The sequence below is a fragment of the Corvus brachyrhynchos genome, unplaced genomic scaffold (assembly GCF_000691975.1).
Source record: "Corvus brachyrhynchos isolate BGI_N302 unplaced genomic scaffold, ASM69197v1 scaffold94, whole genome shotgun sequence".
Taxonomy (NCBI): Eukaryota; Metazoa; Chordata; class Aves; order Passeriformes; family Corvidae; genus Corvus; species Corvus brachyrhynchos.
Window position 1 is genome coordinate 9824752 of NW_008238330.1, and position 15390 is coordinate 9840141.

At 38.7% G+C, this 15390-nt stretch overlaps 1 protein-coding gene across 8 annotated transcripts in view; it reads right to left on the reverse strand.

Moving 5' to 3' along the window:
• Nucleotides 1–15390, reverse strand: part of MYRIP (myosin VIIA and Rab interacting protein) — a 195657-nt gene that overhangs the window by 9293 nt on the left and 170974 nt on the right. For 5 of the 8 annotated variants that reach the window (XM_017734507.1, XM_017734504.1, XM_017734506.1 and 2 more), the window contains 3 exons: nucleotides 14981–15220; nucleotides 7180–7242; nucleotides 1417–1611 (listed from right to left, as the gene is read on the reverse strand). In XM_017734507.1, the coding sequence (XP_017589996.1) occupies nucleotides 1417–1611; nucleotides 7180–7242; nucleotides 14981–15220 (498 nt within the window). The remainder of the gene's footprint in view (nucleotides 1–1416; nucleotides 1612–7179; nucleotides 7243–14980; nucleotides 15221–15390) is intronic. The other 3 variants (XM_017734510.1, XM_017734509.1, XM_017734505.1) reach the window with 1 other exon arrangement.

Genomic DNA, 15390 nt, shown 5'->3' on the forward strand with positions numbered 1-15390 from the left:
GCTGAGCTGGGTATCTTGCGAATTCTGCAGAGAACTGGGAGAAGATAAACCAGAGATGCTGCAGTGAGGGCGATGACAAAGCAAGAAATGCTCTGCCTCTGTGCCCAGTGTCTGCTCAGTGAGAAATTCTTGGCCCAAATGAATGATTGGAGGCCACAGAACCACAGATGCCAAAGCTCCACACTGCTGGGAGGGATCAGAAGAGTGCAATTGGGGAAAAAAACCCATGCACCTTAGGTAGTTTACAACACAGTTCTCCAAAAAAAATCCAGTGGGAGCAGATTTCCCCAAATTGCTCTCTGTCTTGCAGAATTTCTTAGTTCTTCTGAAGATGTGGTCCAGCCTGGACTTGGATTTTTATTCCGTATTCATTTTCCTACCAGATGAATTCTGTGGTGTTTGGAGCTAGAACACTTTAGTATTTCAGAGAGGGAGTCCGGTGCCAGGACTGGCTTTTAGTGCCATAGGGTATCTTCCACTCAGTTCTTAGCCTGGAGCTGCTATGGAAATGTGTTTTTGTGGAGGAAACTGATTTTATCTCCTAAGAGGAGATTCTGTCTGTAAATTTTCTGTAGCTAAAGGAAACCAGGATTTGTTTTCTTGAATTGATCAGGATGTTATAATGGGACAGTGAAGATTCCTATGAGATCTTTAAGAGCTCCTAATGAAGGGACAGATCACTGAAATGTAATCACTTAAATGTGGAAGGAAGAGAAAATCGAAAGTTTCAGGTGTACCAACTCCATTAAGTGGATTCACAAAAATTTCCAATGGGTAGTGACTTCCCTCTATGATTCAGCATTGCACTTTCTCCTGCAGATGACAGGTACTCATGAAAAAAGACAGATGATTTTCTGATTTTTTTTGGACATGGACAAACAAATGTTTGTTTAATTCAGATTCTCCAGCCTGCTCTTTCTAGCAGTGCAGGAGGCAGCTCCAGCTCCCTGGGTGCTCAGCACGGTGTACTGGGGATGTGTGGGGGGAGGAAGAGCTTCTCCACTTCTCTGTGTGACTAGGAACATGCTTTCCCCACCTGCCCTTGTAGTGATGAGGCTGTGCTGAGACTGGGAGATGTGAGGTTTCAGCCAGGCATGGCATAGCCACACAGCCACAAGGGTTTGGAGGGTATAAGTGAGCTTTTGAGATAGAGTTTCTAAATTTAGTTGCAAACCTCAAAGCATCCAACTCCCCTCCCCTCAATATTTTAAAGTACTGACAAAAAAACCCCCACCAACACAGCTAAGCACTGCTGAAACACAATTTTTTCTTCTGTTTGTATATTTGTTTAAAAACCCCAAATTAATTTTGAACATCCACTGATGCTGCCCATGTGCTTTCCCTTTTGAGTTGGTGCACACTCACAGGGGCACTCACTCACATGTGACTCTTTCACACACTGATTTCTGTCCTTACATTTTCTTCCAGGGTGGTGAGCTGCTCATCGAGTCTGACGGGATCTGTGCCCAGCGGGAGGGTTCCTCTCCCTCTGTCCTGACTGTCATCTGGGAAATCGCAGGCATCGCTGGATTCTGCTATCAGCTCTTCAGTGGCGTTGATGACTTTCAGGACTTCTGTAGATATGTTGCAGAGAGAGACAGCAGAGTACTTCTATTTTGTTACAAGAACAGACAGAGAAAACAACAGCATTAAATTAGCACAGAGGGGTAAGATATAAATCACCTTCTATCAGCCACAGCTTCAGCCATGCTAAAACCATATCCATGGCCATGTGCTGCAACCAGACCATGGCAAGAACCAAGTAATGGCATTGGAGTTTACTTATCTTTTCCTCCCTCCCCTTTCCACATACCCACAGTGCTACAGCATGCAGAATAACATACACATGCAATTCTACAACACAATTCTACTGGAGGTATGGTCCAAATCTTATCCAAAAGGAGCACACAGATATCCAGCTTTAAACTCTAAGTGAGCTACATAAAGCTGATTTTGCAAAAGTGTTTTAAACATGTTTTAAAACACAATTTTCCTTTTTGGATACTGGCAAAGAGAGGTGCAATCATCTATGTCTGTATCCACAGGAGCCGTTTCACTGCAGATGCAAACATGGGAAAGCAATCTTCAGTAGCCCTGTAAGGATAGCATTTTACTAAAATTCTTACTATGAATTAAATGATCACCAAAAAAAAAAAAAGATTGAGCTATAAGTGTGCAAACACTCATATCCTTTTATTTTAAATTTCAGTTTACCTGTTTTTTTAATATGGACTAAATTATATCAGATACCAAGGAAAAGCATGCAGTTTTATCAACTTTTTAAAAACTGAAAACCTTTCTAGCAGTATTCCTTACTTTTAATTTGTAATTAACTGTCCTGATTCTTATGATTCTCACATAGCTTTAAGCTTCAGGACAACTCCTCTGATGGAGGAATAAAATTTCACCTGATGTACCTTCAAGCACCAAGCTCAACATCCAAACTATACAGCTTGAAGATTGAGCCAAAGCTTGTTGAAACCAATAAAAATGCTGTCACTGAATATATATGCAATACCTTTAATGGTGCTTTGCCTAAAAGAAAGTGTGAAAAATTTTAGACCAAAATTTAATTAATTCCTCAAATCTGCAAATACTTACGCATGTGAATTAGGGGCTCACCTGTCTGTAAATATTCTCACAAACAAAATATCTGTGGATCAATACTGAGGAAACGGACAGTCTTTGGATTCTATACAGTAAATTCTATGGTACAGGAGAGTATAACAGATTAAAAATGTATAAAGGCAGGATATAGGAGAAATACTGTTCTTCTGATTCCCATAAATTCCGATGGGTTAACTGGAAACCTACTTCCATTATCTCTTTCCTTTAATCAGATGTCCATTCTTATGTTAGATAAGACTTTTACTGAAAAGCTACATTTTTAGCAATACATACTCAATTGTTGAGTATCAATACATTAAGGCATCTTTAGCACTGTTACTCCTCTGAATTACAAGAAATAATTAGAATGAGAGATTCAAGAGAAGAAGAACAAAGCAAATACAGTATGCTGCAGCACTCAGATCTTTAGCTTGTCAGGACAGCCAACACAGCCCCAAACAAGCAGGCCTGGGACTCTCTTACTGAGAACAAATACTTGAACCCCATGAATAGCCTACTGTTTTTTTCCATTTATTTTCACAAGTGCCAATTAGGTTAAAAACAGATCAATAATTTTATAGGAAAGAAGAGACAAATCAATGCTACTTTCTTTTATTATTTGCTTCCACAAGTACCTAGTCCTTATATTCTGTGAGTAGTGAACAAAAAAGGATGAAGGCCAGACACTACATATTCTTCATCATATTCACTGATGTATGTTCTCCATTTCAAGAACTGTAGCCTCACTTTAGTGTCATTATTTCTTAAGATTTTTTTATTATCCTTTGTAGTTAATGATGAATTTCAAAAAAAGATTAAATTGAACTAGAAAAAGTTATTTTTATACCACAATAGGAGAATCCATATTGGCATTTTTCACAGACCAATTACTATAAAATAATTTTTCTGTTTTCCAGGTAAAGTGGTCTGTGATAGAAATCTTTGTGAAATCAAGATTTTGAGTGAAAAATACCCTAGCTTCTCAATAGGTAATGGCTAGAGGAAAAGAAGTTCAACAGGAAAGAAGAGAAGAGAAGAGAAGAGAAGAGAAGAGAAGAGAAGAGAAGAGAAGAGAATATCTTTTCATGTGGAAGATGACAAATGATCGCCTAGTCCAGCTACCTGACTAGTTCAGGGATGACCAAAAGTTGAAGCATGTTGTTAAGGACATTGTCCAAATGGCTCTTACACACTGACAGGGTTGGGCATTGACCACCTCTCTAGGAAGCCAATGTTTGAGCAACCCCACAGCAAAGGAATGCTTCCTAATGTCCAATCTAATCCTCCGTATGTGCAGAAATGTGATTTGTAAAAAACTGGATACTTAGTTAATGGTTTTCCATATGTTTTACCCTCCTTCTGAGCAACTGTCAAACACTGTTAAAACAGCTCATGTTCCAAAATGGTCAGTTTGTAAATATAGCGAGGTGCTCTAGATATAAGTATTTAACATGTGTAATGGGAAGAACCCAAAATAAATTAAAAAAATAATAATAAAAGAAGAAAGTGTGTTGCAGGGTTTTTGTGCTTCACAAACCTCTCCCCTCCCCAACCACCCATGTCAAACTTAGGATTTACAAGATCATATAAAAATCACCTAAAATTCACAGACACACACACATCAAGATCACCCTGGTAGGTGGATTTTAAATTGCTCTAAACACCTCTTGGTTGTCTAATTTATCTTGCCCTTGCCAGAAAGTCATTGTTTACACCTCTAAGTGATTCACAGAGACAGCTGTTATGCCGTGTCGCAGGCTCTGTCTTGTCAAGTGAGTCAAAGAACTAATATGGATGTGGTAGATGTCTGGTACAAATATCTAGCACAGGAAAGCTAAGTGCAACCATTCTTCTTGAAACCCTGGGATGCATCCTGATTTCAACTGTGCTACCCTACTTCTGAATCAACACCACTGCTCCCAAATCAAATCCATGCAGCAGACCCAAGTATGAGTGTTTCTACTAGTTATGAGAACCGTATTTTTTACTCAACTTGAGACTAAGCGTTTAATGGAATCAGGAAAACATGCATTTATCCTTTTTATGATAATTAATATCCATGGTCACAAATATGTTAAAGATAAGTCAAAAGAACATGCTCTATTTCTCTGAGTTCTTTGTGGTTGAGTCTTAACACCAATGAAATGCTAAAAATGTGCGTGTATACAAGCATACACACATACATGTATGCACTGAATATAACAAATATCCTGTAAAACTTCTTTACTGTCATTTCTGTTTGTCAGATGGAAAGTATTCCTGTTATGAGAAGATTATGTTTCAGTGGTCTAAGATACCTCTTGCTGACTGTTAGCCACTTCCCTGTCCTTCTGCTGTCTCTCTTTCCTTTCCCTGTTGATGCTGACAATATTTCCTGTGTTGTTTAACTCAAGCATGCTACACTTGGAAGATGCTTTATAGACCATTATTTGCATTCTTGCACAAGTAACAGAAGGAAAACAGGATGATAAAACTGAAGCAGTATTAAGTATCCAAACTGCTTAGAGCAGGTGAGCTTTAAGTCTTTGTATGCATCTCAGCAGCTTGTGACATTTTCACATCCTTTCCTTTCCATGAACATTATTGCTTTTATTTTTGATGCTCTTAAAGTAGTTAAGTTCTCTATCACCAGCACTATTATTTTCTGCCCATTGTACTCAGCCATTAGCATTTTCTTTTTTTCTGCTACTATGATGTCATTAGGCTCTTTTAAACTGGCATGGGAGGGGGTGACATGCAATTCAACAGAGAACAGTGACATCAACAGCTAGATCAAGAAGTAGAGCAAGAACACCTTTCCATCACTAGCAGTCCTGGCAGTATTGACCACATCCTTGATGACTTGTGGTGCAGTCATTTTTAGCTCCAGTGTCAAGGTGTTATATCATGCACTGCGTCACAGTCGATATCTCTCGTTTTTTTGTAGGGAGTTAAGGGGAGCAGAGGAGAAAATACGTTTTGCTTTTCCACTGATTAACTCATCCTGTCAGGGTAACCTGACCGAATCCAAGCTGGGTGAAAACAAAAGCAAACCCCAAACCTGTCTCCCTCATCTCCCCACCCTATGGGAGTCCATTGTAGAGTTTTGAGAAGGCCCTGAAAAGCCCAACAAAAACTCTTCACCGGCCAGCAAAATCCCAGTCACAGTGTGGGAAGAAAAGAGCCATCAATGCCCAGCTATCTGTGACAGTCATCAACCCTGACCTTCAAAAGATCTTCGGCCCAAAAGTGAGCCCTAATCACTCATTACCACAAAGACTGTGGGGACAAAAAAAGGCTAAATTTGGCTGTTTGATGGCAGACAAGTGTACTATGATAAGCTGTGATATTAAGGAATTACTCTTCTGTTCAAGTTTAAGACTTCCTGCCTAGACCTTTAACATCACTATCTTCATTTATGGGCATTCCTTTAGGAAAAAAACCCAACAAAATTATCTTACAGACTGAGAGTTATTATTCTACTGATAGTCTCCAAAGTATAACACAGAGAAATAAAGTCTCTCTTTTTGATGGTGCTAAATATTACATTTTTACTAATTCAATCCACTGTCCTAATCTAGTTACCAGTGTTATGCCTATTAATTTTTAATGCCTTATTTCTAGAGACAAGTTGCCTATAATCATGAGAAAGGAAGTGATTTTCCAAGAGGCAAAATATTATAGTCTACGTTGGAAATTAAAATATTTATATCTTAAAATCCACGCAGGATTCTGATCTACACTGGACACAGACTGGTGACATTACACAACTGGAAGAATACTTTTTCTTTAAAGTCACCATTGATATTTTTACTAAATAAAATCAAGATAATTAAAAGATGATTAGAACTCATAGGACAAAATTAAGAGCAAGGAAAAAAGAAAAAGTTGAGAGGAGAAGTGTCTTGCTAATCTGACACAAAAAAAGTGATTCTTATTTTATGACTGAGAGAACGATGTATGACATACTAAAAAAAGCAGGTATTTTAAAATACAAGATAAGCATATATTTGCTTGGGGAATATAATGAAAATCTTTTTAAATATGTGATCCTCATAAGCTGAGACTCAAATAGCACAGAATACGAAACCTCTTTCCGCCTAGAAGAATGATAAGCAACAGTCAGTAACAGCAAAGTGAGAAAATATCTACTTACTGTACAAACTCTGCAATGAATTAAGGGTTTTGGTTATTGATTAAATTGAGAACTTAGAAAGATTTTTGAAGACTGTTATGGTCAGAAAACTTCCTTCCAAATTTCTTAATAGAGGTGAGTACATGAGAATAGCAAGATCATACACCTTATCTTTGTCTTCTGTTCTTCTTTACTGATAAAACCAAATTTTCATCACAAGGCCAAACAAGGGAGCCAGTCTGCCCCACGTGTTAACTGTGATTTATTATAAAAGAATTTTCTGCACCGATTATTGATTGTGGCCAGAAGGTATGATTTTCCAGGCCTGATATTTCCAGGAAAACGTTCTGAGTTTGAGAATGTTGGTTGGGAAATGTGGAAACCCTCAATATCACGTTATGGCATCTCTTACTACATAAGAGATGTAAGAAGACACAAACAAAACAAAGCTTTCTCACCTGCTGCAATACAGTGGATAAAAACTGCAGCTTTAAATGAAGATCAAAAGCCTTTTGTTTTTCCTAGATAGTGGCAAGCAGTTAAATAAAAAGGCAGAAAAGTTATATTGACAGCTATAGAGGTTAACATTTATATAGGTTCAGACTTAATGGAAGTTTAGGATAAACAGCAAGGATAAAGAAACTACCAAGATTAAAATGCCATAAAATTCAGATTTTACATTTATTACTAAAACATTTAAAATAAAGCAATGCCTAATTTATTTTTATTTTTGGGATTTAGACTAACAGACCTCATTGAGACAGATATTGTAAATCACATACAATTTTTTATAAAATGAAATAGAGAGAAAATACTATTTCTACCATCACAAGAAGTGTCACTAGGAATGGAAAAATACTTTTGCAGTGGTGTTAAGAAGAAGAAAAGCCATCTAGCTTCACTTTTGGAGTGTACATGGCTGCAATTTGGACACAGTTACCAAAGAGTCTGTACCTCGCTTATGCCACAGTCAGATGCCCACGTAGGGAACACCTGGGCTAAGTTAAGTAAGATGTCGTACGCCAAATCACTTCCTACTGTTTACTGCTGTCCCTCTCCTGGCCTCACTGTCCCAAAACAAACAAGTAAAACCCTTCATAGTACAAGTCTCCAGTGTAAACCAGTAGGCTTACAGTAATCCCCCTAATTTCCTTAGGCCTGTTTAAACTAAACTGGCTGGTTTTGCCTGGAAGTAATGACAAAACCACAGCTGCCCTGTTGGCTGTGCTGTGACAAAAGTATCTTCCAGCTGAGGAGCAGCATTTCCTTGAAACTCTTCCAGCTAGATCTGAAAGAGCTCAGTTTTCACTGCCAAGTCTCTGGGCAGCTTACAAAAGAAGACAAAATAGTTATAAAAATTAGTCTATTTTCCCACCATTTTGCTCCAGCAGCTTACACTAATATTCACTGATTTTCTGCAACTGTATCTGTAAAATGGCTTGGACATTTTCTCCCTAAGTAAATAAATCTTTGGTGAGGACAGAACTGAAGGAGATCCCCCTTGCACGCACACTGGACAGAGCTGGCTTGCATGTAAGTGTCAAAACTGAGACTATGAGAAAAAAAGCTGTTTACAAAGATGCTGCATTCCCCATGTGAAGCCAGCTGAAGTGTCACCTCTTCTGCACTTCACCAGTAGATCTAACAGGGCTTTGATTCAGTTGCTTAAACACAGGTAGATAAAGTGCATTTTGAAACAGCTTGAAGTATGTGAGGATTTTGAAACAACCCTGACAGATATAACATGGACCTGGGAGATTCATGTTTCTTTTGGACTAGCAGCCTAAGGCCCTGTGGGACACTCTAAGATATCTCAGATGGTCTATCTACATCCATATTTATGCAACTGTATTGACCCCAGAAAGTGACAGAATTGGAGGTACACAAACATCACTGCTCACTTTCGAAAACTTTGAAAAATAGATGTTTATGGTCTTGATGCTTCAAACAGAAGACTCAGATTTTGACAAAACAAACAGGATCAGCTTGATATTTCATACTAAAGACTGATTAATAGCAAATACATAGTAGAAATACCTTGAATGGGAATTTTTTCCAGCAAACCACTTAAACCCAGTTTAAAACTGAACATATACTTGACTGCTTTGTTAAATTGAGAACTTAAAACTTTGGATCCATTAGCCCAATGTGAAGATTATTGTTTTATACCTCTTTTCACCTTCCCTAAACAAAATCTCTCTTTCTCTGCTGTCATTCAAAATCCTCTGCATAGAATATCTGTAGTTCATAAACCTTAAAGATCACTTTTTACAATGCTGCTGACATTAGGTTTTCAATCCTGGACTTTGGGAGACTGCCCAGATTAATTAACATAATCTTAAAATCAATGATCCATGAAAACACAAAAATTAGTCTGAGCATCTTGCACACAAAAATGTGAAACAACAGACACACAAATATCTTCCAAGCTGTTAATCCAGGAAGATGCCATTGTACTACACTGTTCAGCATTACTACCATAACAGCAGCAATGTAGCAAAACTACTGCACTTATGCTGTTTTCTTGCCCAAGTGATCCACGCGGTTCTGAGTCCTTTAGAAACTTTTACTCAGAGACTTCTAAAGCTTTCAGGCATATGAAGCTGGATGGCACTTTCCTATTAACCCCAGCCTGAACCAACACACCAGCCAAAATACCCAGGAGTTCAGGCAGTTGCAAGATAATGATCACAAAAACTATGACATCATCTTCTGTGAGGACAGTGCCTGCACCAGCACAAATGCCTACAGAATTCCAGCCACCAGAAGACACAGGCTCACTCTTGGTATTACAGCACTGCTGTTTCAGCATCCCAGCCATCCCTGCCGTGATGTTTCAGGAGGTCTGTGATAACACAGGAGGGATTCACTGACCCCATCAATGAACTGTCCAATGCCATTGTCCAGCTCCATCAAGGCTGTGAGCACATGTCTCTCCAGTGACTGAGTCCAGTGAGCCCCATGCTTGCCTGACCTCCTTACTGAGCCCTTACTGGCCACCCCCTCCAAGGCCAGCCCTGAGCACAGCCACCAGCATACACACATCAGGGAGCTGGCTCTCTCTTCTGCAGTAACATGCACCCATGGCTACTCCTCTTGCTAAAAAAAGAGGCCAGGCAGATTTTCTAACAAGTGTCAATCTCATTATACCAGTAGTTGAACAGTACTAATTTACCTGGTGAAAAAGCAAGATGTACTCTCTTGAAACAAATAATACAGGCCTCTGGCAAAAATCCACATAAAAATGTTACTTGTAGTACATGCTTTCCCCAAAATAAAGCTTTATAAAACTTAAGAAGAATAAAATTATTCCAGAGGATGGAAGCATAAATATTTAATGAAAAGATTATTTATGCTGTTATTCATACTGTCAAGAGACTGGGGAGGTTTCACTTAGGAAACAGGATCCTGCTGTGCTACTTAACAAACTCACTTAGAGGTTGTCATTCAGAAAAGAGCCACTGTGTCACGTAATGTCAACAGACAACAGCAGAATTTAAACAGTTACTAAGCCTTGGTTGTAAGATCCTCTGAGCAGAAGTAAATGCATAAAGGGATTTAAAGAAATTCCTTAAGCACACAGCACATTGCATCAAACTAATGCAAAGAGAAGAGAAACTCCACATTACTATGGAAATTTAACTTGCTCATTTGTATATCTTAAGCAAGTTGTAGTACTAAGTAGAAGAGAAAAAAAGAAAAAACACAAGTAAGGTTTTAACAACTATTTCAGTTTTTATGCTCTGTGGGCAATTTGAAAAAATGGCAGGGGCTAATCTGTTTTTTAACATAATCTCTATAGTTTCTGATAAAGTGGTCACAGAGACAGACTGCATTCGAAATGCAGCCTGCCAAAATCGTCTTCTGGAATATAATTCTGGCATATACCATGAAATAAAGACCCAGTCAATTTATCTTCATGAAAGCATTAAAAGAGAAGGAGAATGGACAGAGGAGAGTATGAAGTAAATACATCCCATTCATCATGCTTGCCACTCTCAGTGTCAGTACCAGTAAGATACTTCCAAGGGAATTTACATTTTGCTTTTTTCTTTAGGCATTCATTTAGGGTTTGGGGAGTAAGGCAAAAACTAAACAACCAATCAAAAAAAAAAGAGCAAGACAGAAAGAATTGTGCAAATCATTGTGCTAGTACAAAATGTTTCACTAAGACAACAGTTGCACAATTTGAGTTTTGGTTTGTTCACAACTGAAGTTTAGAGGGGCTGAAGGCCAACTCTACCCTCAGTGTGGCTTTTGGTGAAAACCATGGCCTTTCACGGTGCAACTAAGACAAATGGACTTTTCAGGGCTCTGCATACACCCAAAAGACCATGAACTACTTCTGCAACTTAATAAGCACAAAACACTTTCCATAAAAACAAGTCTGCTACAGGATTATGTTTGTTTTAAAATGAGAGCTGTGAATCTCCACAAGACCATTTTAGGCAATCACAAACTGAGTGATAATGAAAATGAGGGTGCTGAAAATCTAAGATGATTTAAGTTCAAGCCACAAAATTAACTCGTGTTAATTAATACCCACCTAAATCCTCAGGAATCCCAGATGGACTAAATAATTAACTTAAAGGTTGTCATATTCAAACTTGCATCTTGAAGGCTGACATACCACTCAAGAGCTCAGTTTGAAGTTGAGAACTGAGAATCCATAAATGCCAAACAACTTCAGCTAATTCTCCATTAAAGATAATTTTTACCAATGCTTCAGATCTTAATATACTAAATACCCTTTTAAAAGCATCAGCTCAACATCTGATTACATGAGATTCCCAGTTGCCATTAAAAAGAGAATTCCAGGTTTTTAAAGGTACAGACAGGTGCAGGTCAGATTTTCATAAACACCAGGTACTTAATTTCCAGTAATTCAAAAATAATACATGTTTTTTTAAGTCTTATTCCATGATCAGGTGTACGAGAACAAGAAATTCCCAGCAATTTAAAGTTGCTAAAGTGTTCCAGAATAAACTTATGAGAACAGAAGATTAAAGGCTAACAAAGACAAGCAGTGTGGCTAAAATATAAGCAAGATGGCTAAGGTGCAGTATTTATGTTCAGGAACAAAAAGCAGAATCTAGGCACTCCAGCTCTCATTTTAATGGTGCAGAATTAATGCTTCTGTATATTTAGTTTGGAACCTGATGCCCAGGTCAGGAGGCTGACTCTGACCAATAAAGTTGAGTGCTAGTCTGAAAGATCTGTAAATCCCTACAAGTGCATTCTCCAATAATCAGGCTATTTAAAGAGACAGCATACTGGGACTTCTAGCTTTGAAGGTATCTAAAATTACTGGTTGCCTGAAAATAGGTTTTCTGTGCCGGTCTTTCACATGCCATCCGAAAGTTAGTGCATATTTTTTGAGTTTAGGTGTCTTCATATTTTAGACTGCCACAGCCACAGCCGGGGTTATACACTGTCATCTTCAGTATTTCCTTGTAAGATGTTGGCCAGCCAGTTTTCCAGAGAGAAGGCACATGTCAGAAGATTTTAAAGTACCTTTAAGGACAACTGTCAAGAATAAGAATGAGAACAGTGTGCTTGTTTCTCTACAGCTGGAGAAGGTTCCCCTGCCAATTCTCTTGAAGTCTAGACGATGAAGAGTACTGGAGTATTCTGGTTTTTTTATTATAGACAAGAAGATTATATACTATGACCACTAATGATGAGAACTTTTTTATCCAAACCAAATAAAGGATTAGGAACTCCAAGCATTCCCTTTTTGCTGAACATGGCAAGCCCCTTCTTTTTTTAAACTTTAGACAATTTTACTGAGGAAAAAACCATTAATCTTTGCTTTATTTTAAATAACTGACATACAAATGTTAAAGAAATAACACAATTAGGAGAGGAAAAAACAACCAATATTACTTTGTAGAGGCATGTAGATGAATAAATACACCAACAACATACATTCACCATTTTCTGTGCTCAGTTCTCTATATAGGAGCATTTCAGAAAGTCCTCTTTACACCCTTTAATTCTGGATTTCAACTGCATAATGTTGTAACCCCAGCTAGGCCATATATGCTGTTGAATAATGTGATATTGCTGTTTTGTCTTTACAAACCAGAGGAAAACAAATTAAATGCTGCTAACAAGCACTGACAATAAAGCCTTCATGTGATTTCTTTGGAAAGGTTGTGTGTACATCACGGAGGTATTTGCATACGTGATAACAGAGGTACTTACACTCCCGTGTAGTCCATGGCTAAGTAACTCCGAATCAGAGAGTCACAGGCTCGTTGTATTTGAAAAGGACCTCTGGGGATCACCTAGTCTAACACTTCTGCTCAAAGCACAGTCAACTAGACCAGGTTGCCCAGGGTCATGTCCAGTCAGATTTTGATTATATCCAAGGACATAGACTGTACAATCTTTCTGGGAAACCTATTCCAGTATTTAAGCACCATCACAGTGGAAAAAGCTTTTCATTTGGATGTAATTCTTTGTATTTCAGTTTGCACCCACTGCTTTCATTCCTGTCAGTGGAAAGAGTTCTATTCCCACTTTATTTCCCACATCAAACACTCCTCACTCTCCCCCATCAGGTATTTAAACACAGTGAAGAGATTCTCCCAAGCCTTCTCTTCTTTCCTTGGATAGACAATGCCAGCTCTCTCCTATGACAGATGTCCCAGTTTTTTAATCATCTCTGTGGCCCTTCACTGGACTTACTTCAGTGTGTCCATGGGTTCCTTGTACTGGGGAGCCCAGACAAGGACACAGCACTCCAGAAATGGCCTCACCAATATTGAATAGAGTTGCATGAGTTAATAGTTTCCCAGGTGCAGGACTTCGTGTTTCCCTTCACATTTGACTGCTAGAAGCCTTTTTAAAGCCAAAATAAACAATATTCATAGCTCTGAATGTCTCAGATTGCCATGATCTTTCAAAGATGAACCTCACAATGGCATGGGCCAGTTCCCTCAGGTCTCAGAAGTGCATCCCCATCAGACCCCATGCACATGGGCACATCCCGTTTTTTGAAATATTTGCTAATCTGATCTTCCTCTACCAAGGATAAGTCTTCACTGCTCCAAGCTTTCCCATAGGTCTCAGGGGCCTGGGATTCTTAAGGGAAAATCTTACCTGTAAACTGAGGTGAAAACAATGTTGTGTAACAGCCTTTTTCATGTTCTGTGTCACCAGGTCACTGCAGTAGTGAGCCCAGCTTTCCCTCATCTGCCTTTTGCTGCTGATAGACCTGCAGAAGACTTTATTTCCCTTTGTGTCTCTTGACAGATTCAACTCCAGATGGGATCTAGCTTTTGTGACACTGTTCCTGCACACTTGGACAGCATCTCTATCATGTGCCTGGATGACTTGATCCTGTTTTCACCTCCCAGTGTATTATATCAGTTCTTTGTATCATTTGAACAAAACACCTTCCAAATGACAACAAATAGATTTTCTTTAGAGAATTGTCCATGTCCCTTGTCAAAGCAGACCTGCTATGCAGGCAATACCCGAAAAGGCAAGTCAAGATACACAGCAGACTAGAACAAGCCTAAGTGGATCTAAGGAATAAGTGTGCTTGACTGGCAAGGGGCAGGACTGGAATCCTGTAGCACCAAATTCAAGCACACCACATGATCTGAAGAGAAATTCAGGGGCAGAAAGGGAGAAGAGGAGGTGGTAAATCCTGTAGAGTGACACTGAAATCTGGTATCTCATTGTAAGGGTGAAATGGCACAAATGAGGGACCTCAGGCACTATCAGAAAAGACACCAAATTTCAGTTTCATTAGAAAATGTTACTACTCTCAGAAGCTTATTAGCTGACAGAGTAACAGGGTTGGAAAGCTTTAAAGAAACAGCAAATATTTTGATAGAGATGCCAAAGAACAATCTATGTCATCAGCATGAACTAGATGATACAAAAAGGAGAGGAGCAACTAAAAGGATGGAAAAAACCACTTAAACTGTCTGGTTAGCAAGGACAAGAAAAGAAAAACTGGACATGTTTTTAAATCAAAAAGTATAACTCCATTAATATTACCCAGTTAACAGTTTTGTTGCACAAGCTAAGTTCCCCGCTTGAAATTGATGCTGTAGGCTGCCTGTTTCTCACAGAGAGGAACACACACCTTAACTGAACTTTTATCTACACAAGGGGTTCAGGGTGGTATAAAGGACCTCAGGTTTCTTTTAGCAACTGTGTTCAGTTTTCTAGCCAGAATGTTCTCTTCTGGGATTCTAACTCTTACAGTACTATTTCCACTCCTTTAGAATGACCACTTACCTTCTTTAACTCTTCCTGAATACTTCTGCCATTTTCCTCTGAGGACAAACTCTCCTTCTGGTTTTCTGGATCTATTCCAGGTTCTGACTCTTGTTCTTCACCAGATGATGTTTCCTTGTCACTCATTTTAGCAGCAAGCTGAAATAACCTGGATTTAAGCTCATCCTCCATAAGTTCAGGCTTGACATCGTGGTGCTGATCCTCATTGCTTATATCTGTTTCTGATAAATCATCAAAATCCTACAAAGAAATTAGAAAAGAACATATAATTCCTGCATAGGCACAGAAAGAAAAACAGCTTCCTAGAAAACTATAGGTACGATTACTCCGCAGGGAAGCTAAAAAGAAAGCACACTAAGTGTTCTGATAAAAAAGGAATGCCAATAAACCAACACTTGCTGGATTATAGT